This window comes from Diadema antillarum, unplaced genomic scaffold (assembly GCF_040938485.1).
Source record: "Diadema antillarum isolate AM-2024a unplaced genomic scaffold, OU_Dant_1.0 seq00000329_RagTag, whole genome shotgun sequence".
In the NCBI taxonomy this organism is placed as follows: domain Eukaryota; kingdom Metazoa; phylum Echinodermata; class Echinoidea; order Diadematoida; family Diadematidae; genus Diadema; species Diadema antillarum.
In genome coordinates, this window is record NW_027271346.1 from 1,570,100 (window position 1) to 1,585,695 (window position 15,596).

The following is a 15,596-nucleotide window of genomic DNA, read 5'->3' on the forward strand; positions in this document are numbered from 1 at the left end:
TCTCCATGTTTAGGATGTAAACACCAGGAATAGAGAGCAAATATTAAGAGGGATTGTCCCTATTTACCACCTGTGCAAAAAGGAGCTGAAGGTCATGAAAGGCAAAGATTTAATTGTAATGAAGTGGAACAACCACATATATACACATCATATACCTATACATTTCATGAATAGAGTACCAAAGTGTTGATGTTACAGTCTGTTGTAGCTTGGGTTGGAACCAGGTGTGAGCATAAACGCTCTGGCCAGGAGAGGTTATTTAGAACCACTTACCATGCTGGTAAATGGCTATGACATCAAACTTTGTTACTTTACGGTCATATCCTTGGATTCACTTGTAAATAAAGATCTTAATCCTAAAAGGGATTGTGAATTACATACAGCATGTTTGAGGACCTACTTCATGTTAAAGAATAAAGAATCCCAAAACTTTGTGCAGTATAACCTTCCAAAGAATTTAATGGCATGCATCAGAGTGAGAAAGCAAAACAAAACCTGTACCTGTGAATGCAGTCTCAGGCATAGAACAATAGCATATTCTTTAGTATGTCTCTGTACATTGTTCTTATAACTTCTCTTAAAAAGTGTATAATGTTTTCATGTATTTCAATAATGATTAATGAACATGGTCCATGTATGTTTGCCAGTTTGTTTTGGTTTTTTTTTTTTCACAGATAAATGAAATGTCAATGTAATGGATTTGGGAACACTATTGACAGAGAATTGATTTTTGCATTCACTCATATAAATGAGGAAATGGACTTAGATAGTTTAATAATCCATGTTCAAGATTTACGTGACACAACTTTCAAGCAATTGCAACTCCTTATGAAGCAGGATGGGAGATATACACATTGTATATGGAAATCACTGTAACTCATCAAATGTGTGAAATCATGAAGTAGTGTGCATACATTAGAAGACTTTAGAGGTGTATGCACGTGGACTGGGACATTACATGCAATGCCTTGTATAAAGTTTACCATGTTTAAAGTATGTCCATTTTCCCCTCCAGCTCCATCACGTCTTGACTGATTAGATTTAAACTATGCCTTCAGCAGTATTGCCCTCATTGTTAGTGATATGTGCAGCCCTTTGAAATGCTTGAATTTTTCTTTGTACTCGTAAGTCCTTGACTTTTATTTGTGTCTTGATAATTCTGGGAATGTATAGAAAAGTCTGTGAAAATTGCTTCAAGTATTTTGTGGAATTCAGGAATGCAAATTTGGAGGTTCTTGGTGAAATTCACATTTATATACTTTTCTTCTTTCTTTTTTTTTTTCTCAGTTATGGAAAATATGTTAGATATGTTTCTCTATTTCCATCCCTTATCTACTTTTTTCTTTTCACAGACATAAGCTGGAGATCAAGAAAATGAGAAAGAACAGAAAGATCTACATAGAAACTACATTGTCTGTGCTGTTCAAAGAAAGTGATGACAAACCAGCGTAATTTTGTGGCAATTTGATGTAGAAAACTAATGATAGTGAATGCAAAGTTAAAGAATGTTTACTCTTTAGGCTTATTCAAAATCTTTTGTGTCCTTAAAAAGGTCAAAAGTTTGTTTGTTTGTTTGTTTGTTTGTTTGTTGTTTTTTTTTGGGGGGGGGGTGAAAAGTATTGTGCAATTGTGTACTCCACAAATGTTTTGATTTGTGTAATTCATGTGTGCCTGTTGCAGATGAATTTGAAGGTAAATGTTTATGTCTACACTGCACATTGGCAGTAATATTACGTATGCATGTATATTAAACAGAAATACAGTATTGCAGATCATCCCGTTATGTTGTTTGTGTACTTTACAGTCTCAAGTTGGATGACCAAGTATTTGTTTGTTTCCTTTCCTTTCTGCTGTTACAAATCTAATCTTTCTTTCTTTTGGGGTAATCATTTTAGAATGTATAATACTGTATATGCCAAATATTTCGTGAGGTTTTTATTTTCGCGAATTTCGAGAGTCATGTGCTATTCGCGAAATTAAAGACACGCAAAAATATTGACTCTGATCCCGATGTGGATGTGAAGTATGCATACATGTATATATTTCTTTGTTCAGTACAGGACTCCACGATCGCTAATTTAACCACTTGCGAAATTGTTGGGAATTCCCGATTCGCGAAAATTTAGACTCGCGAAATATATGGCGTATACAGTACACAATCCCACACAGCAATCTATTAAAGTGAACAACTGACATGTTTTCTTTTATTTCATGACCTGTAGTAGATGAACCACATAAACCACACGAGTTGTGTATGAAGAAGTCTTCTTTGTTTCCATATGCAGTTACCACATATGCCCATGAAAATTGCCTAGTACTCTTAAGCAATAATTGTAATTTTTTCTAAGTCTAGTTAATTGGTCAAAATGATGGCCTTATTCAACACTAATTTCACAGCAGTCTGGCTAAGGCAGTCAGCCTTCCAACATCTCTGAATAGGACTTCAAGTTGTCAATTCAATTTACCGTATACACCTGTATGCATACACTATATTTTTTTATGTAACCTAATTAGCATATATAGCCATTAGTTATTATGGATAACCTAATTAGTACAGTAATGTTGGTCTACAAATTTTGCTTGTAATCCTTTAGCACCTAGAGGTTTCTTGCAATGCCGATTTCTACTCCCTGAAATACATGTAAATGGTAATTTTTGCATGATTTTTGACAAATTTAAGTGTCCATTTGTGGAAATTGATCTGCAGAGTGGGACAATGTGGAAAATTATCTGGGCAAAGAAAGATACACACCTGCACCAGTAATGCACACATATGTACAAAGGCAGCTGTCGGTGGTTTAGTGATTTGGTGAGGGGTAAGCCCAGGCTGGTGCTAATTCTAATTGGATACATTGTACAATGTTCCTGTACTGACAAAAGAATACTCTCTGTATCACACACACACACACACACATGCATGCACACACACACACACACACATACATTTTACTCCACTTATCAAAATCCTGCAATGAAAGCAGAGGCAAATAATGAGACACTGTTCCTGTTTGGAAGCATTTATGTGGCATCCATTCATGCATTACAGTACATACATACTCACAATCATTACAAAAATGTTTCAAAATTTGATATTACTGTATATTACATGTACATTCAATTATTCTGTTAACTTAAAGGACAAGTTCACCTTCATAAACATAAGGATTGAGAGAATGTAGCAATATTAGTAGAACACATCATTGAAAGTTTGAGGAAAATCAGACAATCCGTTCAAAAGTTATGATTTTTTGAAGTTTTTGTGCAGTACCCGCTGGATGAGAAGACTACTGCAGCGTATGAATAACTTAGATGTCACATGCGTACAACAATATAAGGAAAATATAAAGAGAATTTCACAAAATTCCATCTTTTGAAAAAAGTACACATTCCCCTGACTCGTTACCGATACATGTTATGGGTAATATTATTCCCCCTGCCCTTAGAAAGAGGCAAGTCAATTGCTCTTTTATTATGCGAAAAAAATGAAAATATGTTGAATTTTCTTTTATATTTTCTTTATACTGTTGTACGCATATGACTCACAAGCTGTAGTAGTCTCCTCATCCAGCGGTTCCAACACAAAAATTTAAAAAATTCATAACTTTTGCATCGATTGTCCAATTTTCCTCAAACTTTCACTGATGTGTTCTACTAATATTGTTGCATTTTCTCAATCCTTATGTTTATGAAGGTGAACTTGTCCTTTAATACACAGACACTTGTGTGTCCATCAACAATTATGGAACAACAAATTCATACAGTGTATACATTTGTACCATCATTCCCTTCTCTTGCACAACCTATGCAGTGAATTGAGCTTGCTGAAAGTTTTCAATACAGTGCACTCCTGTTATAATGAACAAGGTTATAACGAAATACCGGTTACAACGAAATAAAAATTCAGGCCACATTATCCGCTCTATATTTTCTATCATTTATTTGTTCAGTTATAACAAAATTTCGATATAACGAAAGAAAACTGCAAGTCCCAAAGACTGTTAAAATGGGAGTCCACTCAGCTGTACCTCAGTACACAGTTGTCATTTGACCTTCATCAAACTTGCAAATGACTTCAAGATACATGTACTCCTGATATCAAGTTGCAAAACAAAGAGTAATTGGGATGAAAAAGGATGGAGGTACACGTAATCAAATAAACTGTATATAGGGACCTCATTACACTGTATAACAAGCTGCTTGGGACTACTGAGATATCCACATTATTTCTGGTATCTCTTTAGATCCAACTTCGTTATAACAAGGTTCCACTGTATTTGGCCAGATGTGACTCTGTTGAGACTAATTGGCAGTCAAATCCATCTTTAGTGATTACATGTATCAGATACACATGTCACTACATGTACCAAATTTTGACAGCAAAGGCAATCCCACTGATTGTAATACATGCTTCTGAACATGGTATATTGGTGTTCAACATTGATACTCAACAACAAAAAAATAATATTCAACAAAGACAAAATAAAGTACCAGATACATTGTATTTGACACTTGGACAAACTTTCTACAATTAATACAGTACTATACCTCATTGCAAAACTAAAACTTACTTCACTTGCCTGCACATTCTTTGTGTCTCATGACTCCTATTCAATCTTTACAATATCTTGAGACAAACAAGCCCCATTTAACTGAACACAATTTCTATGGGGACTGCTGTGTCATCTGTTGGCTTTCTATGGTTCACGCTTATTCTGGCTCATGTTATTGCAAATTATTATTATTACAGAGACTTCCTGCCACAAGGCACAGATAAGATGGATTGTACTTCCTGGTCTGATTTGTCATCTCTCTTCATTTTGATGTAATAGTTAACGACAATTAAAGATAATATAAAGTTTTGGTACAATATGTGTATATTGATTGTCGCGGTACCGCGTCGAGTCAAACTAACGGCTCGTTCGAATTTTTCAGAGCCCGCTCTGCTCTGGTACAAAACCATTATTGCATGATTACTAAGACATGAGAGCACTTTGGGGCGAGTAAGTCTCACAGTGTTAGTTATATGAAAGGTACTTTAACATGAAACACAAATTAAGACAAGGAAACTCAGGGAAACTTTTCAGGTACCAAAACTTTATATCATCTTTAAACATTACATACAAACCAAAGCATATGTGAAACACAATTATCATCATCCAAACATGTATCTTGCATGCTCATGATGAAATTGGGAGGGGCTCATAGACAACTGATGCAGCAATTGGATCTGGAATAATCCTGGATATCAATGTTCCTTGGTAAAAGGTGCATACATGTTGTATACAATGAAATACAATACAATGTATACCAAAAATCAAATGATTGTACAGTTCCTTCTACATGTACAGGGTCTTCTGCCCTAAACTGCCTTAATCCACACAATGTCCTCAGGATTTTTCTTTTCCTTTTATTAAAAAATATGATTTATGTGCAACTTTTTGGGGGAGGAGAAATGACCATGTTCTCTGAATGTAAAAGCCTGGCATTAAAAAAATAAAAAATAAAACAATCAGACTTTAGTGTTTACTCTCCTGAAAGCATACACATAGAAATCTGATTTTTCATTTGTCAATCATGATGTCTGTACCAGCAGACTATACAATGTACTACTATCACTAAAATATTAAGAAGTTTCTGTAGGAGACAAATTTTGGGCAAAAAACAACAACACAACAACACTAAACTTAAACATGACAAAAATGTCTGCCTATAAGATAACAAGATTTTGTTATACAATCGTAATGCGAACAATTGGAATGGTCACACGGCACAGCTAATGCCTGTGACTCGCCTGAATGACATACAGATTTTAATGAGTAACAGGTAAGCACAAATGCCCTGCTTTCTTTTAAGTTTGTCATTTCTCAATTTGTTAGTGTTGGAAGGTGAGGATATATTCCTCAGTTTTCATCAACTCTCTCTTCTGTGCTTTAGTAACTGAATCATGCTGACCTGGGTCCGGTTTCATAAAACTTGTTATCACTGACAACTGCCACATTTCTGTGACAAATTTGCTCATGGCCAATCAGATGCAAGGATTTCAGTAGCTTATAACAACTATGACAACTTGCCTCTGATAACAAGTCTTATGAAACAGGGCCTTGAACAGTAAGTTAGCAGTGAACAACATGGAGGATTTACCATCTCTCTTGAGAGAAAAGGAGAGCAGGCTAGATCCCATTATGCTAATATCAAGGATTCTGTGGTATTAAAAGAGGGAAAGGAAACATCAAAAAGATTGCCACTTCTACATCAACCTTCATGTGCTTATGAGATATTGAAATTTCCTTTCTCCATTAGGCATACTATTGTGTGCTTGAAAAAAAAAAAAATTACAGTCCTAACAATTGTTTAATTCTCAAGTACGGTTTTTGTATAAAAAGCATTGTATAATTTTGTGTTTGTGTTTCCCTTTTGTTACCATGTCTGTAAGTTTGTGTGGGTTTTTTTGGGGTTTTTTTAAAACTCAAATTATATTTTGTGTGTGTTGCAGGGTCCCTTGGCAGTGCAGTTCCGAGTGAGCTGAAAGGGCTACCCTGCTAAAAAGAATACAGAATAAATAAATATATAAATACATGGGTAACTTTGGGATTAAAAAATATCCAGAAAATTTCTCGCAACCCGAGGTCATATACAGCTAGAAACCGCTTATGACAGGAATCATTGGGCCAGAATTGTTTAATTGTAACATATAGTGATGAGTAATCTCTTATGTCATGAGGTCATGGGCTGGTAAAGTCATGTGATGCTGGACAATACGTCAAGATTTGGCGAATATCAACTACATTTGCTTCACTTGTCTGGCACACTGTCCATGACGTCGTTGCCCATCACTGATATGCCTACATGAACAGAGACAAGGTACAGTTGTAGGCATGAAAGATGAGTTTCACAACGTGTGTTCATCTTGTATCCACTGTTTTGTCAAAAGAAATTGGTAAAGAATATTACACTTATAATGCTAAATAATATGTGTACTTATTACCTGTAGAAAAACAAACAAACATGTATACATGGTACTACATGAGAAGCGAACACTTAACCTTCCTGGCTATTTGTCCACCAAGAAATTATCCAAGCATATCACGAGTCATTCATAGGAACCAGGTAACCTTAAAGTCATCAAAGACTTTCCCAAGATGTCAGTGTCATATCATCAGCCTTCTCATGGTGTAATGAATCTTATCACATACCGGTTTCCTCCAGAGGCATTTTCAAATCACATCACTCGCTCTTCAAGAGAATCTTTCTGTACATGACATGCTTTATGTTATGGTTCAAATGTAAATTAGAAATTCTCCTCCAATGGTGTCTCTGAAGCACACTACAAGCCCTCCTCCAGAGTCCGTAACTCCTCCTCTAGCTCCCCTTTCCTAGCAATCTTGTCCAGCTGCTCCTTGGACGGTGTCGTAATCTCACCACTTGAAATTTTCACCTGAAGGTCCTCGATTTGTCGTAACTTCTTTTTCACATTCTTCATGCGCTTCTGTGGATCTGACGGGCCCGTTGCCATGGGCAACTGAGCACTGTCACTCAGACTGACATCACCGATGTCACTGGCAAGAGCATCAACCTTTCCATCATCTATACCAGTCTCTTCCTGGGCCTGGGCCTTTTCCTTCCGCTTCTGCTTGCGCTTCTCGTTCTTCTTGGCGGACTTGGAGAGAGGTGCCTGTGGCTGTGCCTGTTGCGATTGCTGCACTGGGGCAGGGTCTTCGTGGACACCAGGGGGAAGCCTGGGTTTGCTGTTCACCCATTGTTTGCCTTTGCTCTCGTACCTGCATCACATAATGGATACAATATTAGTTCATTGATTGATTTCAAACTCCTAACTTTCTTGATTCATCCCTATCATGTGATATGAAAACACAAGATATGGTTATAGTTTACAGAATACCATGCAAGACATGTAAAATAAGAAAGAATAAATGCATTCAGCACAAGCATTGGCAAGTCATTCTCCATGAAAGTGTGCGTTATTACACTTTTTATCACGTAAAACACTGCTAAGGGATAATGCAAACTAACCAAACATTTTCTACAGTATGCTGTGAGTGACTATATGTAGAGGTCACATGTTAAAGAAACAAATACAGAAACTTGCCTTCAAAAGAGACACTTTCTTATTTGACATCCCCACATGGGAGTCTTGCATCACTACATGGAACAAGGATAGAAGGGATTTCTGTGCAATGATTTCTTCAAAATATCTCAAGATTTCACTTCATCATGATCTATAAACAGTCAATAAAGATCATGCTCTTGTGAAAAGCTAAAAGTAAATAAAAGATAAGTTGAGATACCAAACTACTATTCATTTTCTGGGGATTTTCAGATCACCAGCAGAACACTGCATGATCAAATTTAAGATCTGTCACTACCATGTCCTGGAATATTAATTCTTGTGGGAAAGGCTGTATGACTTATCATTTGACTACAACACTGGAACACAATCAACCCAGCAGAACCATGACATGGAATACGGTATAATGTACAAACACACATTTTCACTACAGGTCAATAAGTTGATAAGGTATTGTTACAAGTCACTATGGACCTGGCAGCTGTTGAATGATGGCAAGCACAATTGGAAATCTAAATTACTCAGTGACCCAAAGCTATAACGACAAGAGGTTCTTAGCAATGACAAAACACTATGATGAGAGGAGCTAATGTATTCTAGTAGTTAAGTGGTTGGTTGTTGGTATACAGAACAGGGCCACTTCGAGGGATACGAGTAAAACATTTTTTTATAGACCTTACATCCTGAAAGTAACACCAAAAAGAAACAACCCCATTTGCAGAGCCATCGAATGCTAAGGTTCAGGAGCAAATGTCATTTCTTATGAATTAGAGAGATTTGCTGTGACAACTTACATGATGTATTTACCACACGCATTTTTCATTTTGGTGCCTGGTTCTATTTTGACTTGAAAAAAAAAATGAGTTAAAAGCAACTTCAATTTAAGTCAAGTTGACCACTAAATGAAGTGTAATGATGAGAGAAAATACTGGAAGTTTTACTGTTAACAGTTTTAATAAGTTTGTGTCATCTTACAATGGGACCTCCTCTTGGGGAATATATCCTGGTTTCACACGCCTCGGTTTCCTCCAGCTTCCATCTGGCCTCTGTGTTGCTGGGATGTAGGAGTCTGAAAACAGAAATATTGTACTGTCATTTGAGTTAGATTACCTTGCTACAGTCTCTATGACACTTAAACAGAGGGCGGGAAAGGAAGACACCCCTCCCCCCCCCCCCCCCCACACACACACACTCACATACAAACATACATAAAGAGGCAGGATAAAGAATGTGTATACAGTAGTATCAGAGGGTAGGCAAGCCTTGCACAAATTGAAACAGAAGTGGGGAGGAGAATGACATGGGAGGAAAGGGAAGAGAATATCACTACGTAACCGCACCAACAACCCCAACCAGTAAAGTTACAGTGCCCTGCGCCGGGGTTAATCACTATGCCTTTTCACAGGTTAAAAAGAATTTAAAAAATTAAAAAATGCAGACACTATTTTTTATTTTACAAGTAATTGCCTTTGATAATAACTGTGGAGTAAAGCTGAGATTTGTAAATATTGTATGCCGTTACCTGGATCTGACAATATTCTGAAAAAAAAAATATATATGAAATCACTCATACAGGCATTCCCCAATCACATAAAGAAACTGTGAGTGTGAGCTGCTTGTGCTGCGCATGCTGTGGTGGGTCACTGCACGACAGCACTGCCACTCACACTATAGCATAATACAGTGGAAACTCGATATAACGAGATGGTCGGGACCGAATCATTTTCCTCGTTATAGCCGATATCTCGTTATATCAGTAGGCATAAAAGAAGGCATAAAATAAAGACATTAATTTGCACATGTGGGACTACCCATCATATTTCAATCAATATATACTGATAACTTGATATTGTGTGTGAGGGAATTACTCACCTTTATGGGTAAGAAGATGTTTTTCGCCAAGGAAATCCAATATCAAGAATGTGTTTCTTATTAATTGTAGATGTTTGAATTTGTAAATTTATATAGCTTGCGATTGTATCAAGATCGTCTGTGGATTGGTATGTGGTTATCGTATGGGTGTGTGTTGTGTGGAAAGCTTGAATACGGTCTGCACAATGCTGTGTGTGTATGTGACACATTCTGTATGTACATTATGACTGCGTGTGTGTGTGTGTATGAAGACGGGGAATTCCCTAAGTAGAAGGCCAATCACAGCATCAGATTGCCTCACACCTGCTAAACGTCATGATGATGTCATGTATACATGTGGCCGTCCCACCACATTTTCTGCATGTATCAGTGTGCGTGCACACACACACTTCACACGCACAACATGCAGTGCTAGCTGGAGTGCACTGAAGAAAATGATTATGTGTGTACAAGACAGTTTTTGGCGCATCAAGCTTTACAATCTCGGAAGATGATAGCACAGGCGAAGTAAAGCTTTACCGAAGGCATTTTGCTTTACCTCGCTATAGCAGGTTTGATTTACTATGTTTTTCTTTGTTTGAAAGTCACAAAATTTATCTCGTTATAGCAGTTATTTCGTTATAGCCGATCTCGCTATAAGAGTAGCATTTTACATAGACTTGTGTGGAAGGAAATTTGGGACCGAGAGAATTTCCTCGTTATAACCGATATCTCGTTATAGCAGTGTTCGTTATACCGAGTTTCCCCTGTACTATTAAGTGTGAGTGGCAGTGTGACTCTATTTAAAATAAAGTCACAGTGGTCAGTAGAGCATGAAATGCATGCATGGGATCCATGCATATTATAGGACATAGTAGCCTATATATGGTATGGGGAGGCTTAGAGGGATAAATCTGCAACTTATTCGGCGGCTGACCGTATTAGTCACTATTACCGACCATGGAACATTATTCAGAGGTTACGATATGTGACAGGAAAGGAGAGATGAATACTGGTGATATGGATGATGATCGAGATGAGAATGTAGCAGTCGACATCGTTGATCAGGCCTCAGAGGTCACAACATACATGTAATAAGCAGGATTCAGAAGTTACATGTCATAAAGAATAGAGTGACTGTCACTCTGGTGCGGATAATGCTCATACTGACGATGTAAGAGTGGACATCATCGACCAGGACCAGGATTCAGTCGTTACAACATGTCACAAGAAAAGAGAATCTGTAAATGGGAAATCTTACGACACTCGGAAGGACAATGTAAGAGTTGATACCATTGACCAGGAACAAGATTCAGAGGTTATGACACACAACAGGAAAGGAGAGACAGTCACTGGTGATACGATTGATGCTAGAATTGAGAAAGTAGTGACCGACATCGTCGATCAAGACCAGGATTCAGAAGTCACTACATATTATAGTATAGTATAGTATTATACTATAGTCCCAGATGGATGGAAAGAAGCACATGTTACTGCCATTTTCAAGAAGGGCAAATCTTACGATCCTGGAAATTACCGACCAGTAGGTTTGACATCGGTGGTTAGTAAAATAATGGAATCTATCATAAGGGATCATGAAATGAGATTCTTGGAAGATAATAAGCTCTTAAGTGAGCACCAGCACGGTTTTCGTCCAGGGAGATCATGTGTGACACAGCTTATTGAGGTACTGGATACATGGACTAGGATGCTTGATGAAGGCGGAGGAGTAGACGTGGCCTACCTAGACTTTAGCAAGGCCTTCGACTCAGTCCCACATCTGCGGCTACTAAAGAAAGTGGGAGCCATGGGTATCCGTGGGAATATACTGAGCTGGATCAGAAATTTCCTGCCTGATCGTACACAACGTGTGGTGGTGAGTGGGAAAGAGTCGTCGTGGGCAAGAGTCACAAGCGGAATCCCACAAGGAAGCATATTAGGGCCATGTTTGTTTGTGATGTACATAAATGACCTTCCTGACAATCTGAAGGGTGATGCAGAGATGTTTGCAGACGACACTAAAATATTTGCTCACATCAAGGACACTCAGGATACCGATACATTACAAGAGGATGCGAATAGCTTGAGTGACTGGGCAGAGAAATGGCAATTAGAATTGAAATTCAATGTTGGGAAATGCGGTATCATGCATTATGGGAAACAACACTCCCCTAACACATACGATATGAAAGATGGAGTAAAACAAACCAAAATCGAGACAAGAGAGGAAGAGAAGGATCTTGGAGTAAAATTTGATCCTACACTTAAGTTCAGTAGACATGTAGGAAGAGTGGCAAACAATGCTAATAGGATTGTGGGCCTTATCAGAAGGACTTGCGACCACATTGATGAAGATATGTTCTCCCTCCTCTTCAAAGCATTAGTGAGACCACACCTTGAATATGGCAATTGTGTTTGGAGCCCAAAACTCAAGCGTGACATAAACACCATAGAAAAAGTTCAAAGAAGAGCAACAAAAATAATGCCTCATCTACATAATCTGCCATATGCTGAAAGATTAGAGAAATTGAAACTGCCTACTCTTGCCTACAGAAGACTCAGAGGTGACATGATCCAAGTCTTAAAAATCATGAATGGCTTCACTGACACCAACTGTTCCAAGCTTTTCAAAGCAAAAGATGAGAAAGTTTATCTTCGGGGCCACAACTTCAAGATCCAGAAACAACATGCACGTCTGAACATCAGGAAAAGCAACTTCACTCACAGGGCCAGCAGGGTAGTATCTCACTGGAACATGCTACCAATCAATGTCAGCTGTGGAAGCAACTACAGTCAACAGATTCAAGTCAGAAGTAGACACTTTCCTGTCAAAGAAATACAACAAGTTCACATAATTTACTCCGCAGAGTAATCATCTTAAGTTAAATAGGATCTAGATGCTAGACTAGACTAGATCTAGTAACACTAACACTGTCAGTAGTAGCAGTCATTACTGCAATAAAAAGACGAGGCATTTAAGTTTGACATACAGTGGAAACTTGCTGAAAGTGGGAGGGCATTACAAGACTACTGTCTTTCCAGAAGCCCGACAAGACAGGTGAATACAGGTGAACAGGTGAATGGTAGGCTCATCACCATGATCACCGACACTGTCATTTTGACAGTGTCCGTATGTCACAACGAGCGACAGCACGCGTACATAACCAGCCAACACACGTAATTTTCAATATGTCGGACTTGTTGATGTCTGCGCGGACCATTTTAACACGTCTACTGTCGTTCATGGGTACTCTATGATTAAGATACTTCCTCACATGCTCGGCCAGATCCATAATTTCAATCATGACTTTACGACAAATAAGCTTTCAAACTTTAAAACTAACGTACACAAAAGTTAACAGCAAATTATATTCTACCATACCTCCACCATCATTCTTCACCACTCCATTTCGCGCAGCGGACGCCATTTCTCTAGCTTGGGAAAGCTATAGCGCCAGCTGTTGTCACGAAAGCAACCACGCATTGCTTCAGCTTCAGAAAAAAATTAAAATACATAAAAATTCAGTGCTCGATCTTTGTGTCCTCTTTGTGGACCCATGTTCTGAAATTTGCACGGATTTTTTTTTTTCTGCTCAAACTCCTCTCAAAGGTCCAGAGGAAAAAAAAATACAGTTTTACGTAATCATACACTTTACATGCTTAAAGGGATCGTATAGTTTTGGTTGAGAGCTAACTTCAGGTTTCTATATTTTTAGGTGAGATAATGACAAACTTCTTATGAAATATGAAAGAACATGTAATTCCAAGAGAGACTCAACGTTTATTTGATGAAAATTGGTTTTGAAATGGCTGAGATATCCAAAACAGCCATAGAGCAATTATAATGAAAGGTGGGACCCACCTTTTATTAGGATCGCTTTGTTTTACTTTGTTTTTGAATGTCGCAGCTACAGGGGAAACTCGGTATAACGAACACTGCTATAACGAGATATCGGTTATAACGAGGAAATTTTCTCGGTCCCAAATTTCCTTCTACACAAGTCTATGTAAAATGCTACTCTTAGAGCGAGATCGGCTATAACGAAATAACTGCTATAACGAGATAAATTTTGTGACTTCCAAACAAAGAAAAACATAGTAAATCAAATCTGCTATAGCGAGGTAAAGCAAAATGCCTTCGGTAAAGCTTTATTCGCCTGTGCTATCATCTTCCGAGATTGTAAAGCTTGATGCGCCAAAAACTGTCTTATACACACATAATCATTTTCTTCAGTGCACTCCAGCTAGCACTGCATTTTGTACGTGTGAAGTATGTGTGTGCACGCACACTGATACATGCAGAAAATGTGGTGGGACGGTATACATGACATCATCATGACGTTCAGCAGGTGTGAGGCAATCGGATGCTGTGATTGGCTTTCTACTTTGGGAATTCCCCGTCTTCACACACATGCAGTCATAATGTACATACAGAATGTGTCACATACACATACAGCATTGCGCAGACCATATTCAAGCTTTCCACACAACACACACCCATACGATAACCACATACCAATCCACAGACGATCTTGATACAATCGCAAGCTATATAAATTTACAAATTCAAACATCTACAATTAATAACAAACACATTCTTGATATTGGATTTCCTTGGCGAAAAACATCTTCTTACCCATAAAGGTGAGTAATTCCCTCACACACAATATCAAGTTATTAGTATTGATTGAAATATGATGGGTAATCCCACATGTGCAAATTAATGTCTTTATGTTATGCCTTCTTTTATGCCTACTGATATAACGAGATATCGGCTATAACGAGGAAAATGACTCGGTCCCGACCATCTCGTTATATCGAGTTTCCACTGTATTCCAACTCCAATTTTCATTGAATAAACTTTGAGTTCCTCTTAGAATGGTATGCTCTATACTATTTCATAAGTGGTTTCTTGGTATTTCGCAAAAACTTGAAAGCCCAATCTTCATCTCCGCTAATACTGTACCATCCCTTTAATATAAAAAAAGTCATATTTCCTGAATCAACACCAAAACCTTAATTAGAAATGTGTTGTGCTTCTGTTCTATACAATAGGCACCCTAAAGGTATTCCCCTCTTCAACCACACCTAATCTTTCTTTTGAATAAGTGGCTTGTAAGGTTTTCCATTTGTTTTGCTTTTTTCTATTTTTGATTTATTTTAGTACAGGCTGTATCACTGATAATAAAAAGTGATGGGACTCAGGTTGGTCAACTTTCAGTCACAGGTGTGTACCCATGAGGTTACACATTGGTAAATGATTGTCCAGAGTCATGTTAAACCTTTTGAGAATGTTTTGATTTTGCTACAACACACATTTCCCACAGACGCTTGCCCGAGTATACTCGGGACTCGTCCTCATACAATGGATTAAAGAATACAATCAGAGGAAAAGGAAGAAATAGGAACCCACAATGAAAGATTTCCGAGTGATGTTTAAAATGATCCACTCGTGTGAAATAATTTGAATGAAAATTAATGAATATTTTATAAAGACATATTTTTGATGATAGGCCTTATATTGAATTTCAGGCAAATTTTTATCACGTTCCTTGATATATCATACAGAACCTACCATTCTATACATACAGTGTACTTTCAATTGACACAATACACAACATACATAGCATGGAAAATTAGATTTTATTTCACACAGTGTGTA

The 15,596-nt window shown here is 37.7% G+C and overlaps 1 protein-coding gene across 1 annotated transcript; it reads right to left on the reverse strand.

Annotated features, from left to right (window-relative positions):
• Positions 1-7,165: 7,165 nt before the first annotated feature.
• On the reverse strand, positions 7,166-11,490 carry LOC139730720 (partner of Y14 and mago-like). Its single transcript, XM_071641587.1, has 3 exons — positions 11,457-11,490; positions 9,059-9,152; positions 7,166-7,778 (listed from the first exon to the last, which is right to left on the reverse strand). The coding sequence occupies exons 1-3, from the start codon at positions 11,488-11,490 to the stop codon at positions 7,325-7,327; spliced, it is 582 nt and encodes a 193-aa protein (XP_071497688.1). The 3' UTR covers positions 7,166-7,324.
• Positions 11,491-15,596: the final 4,106 nt, after the last annotated feature.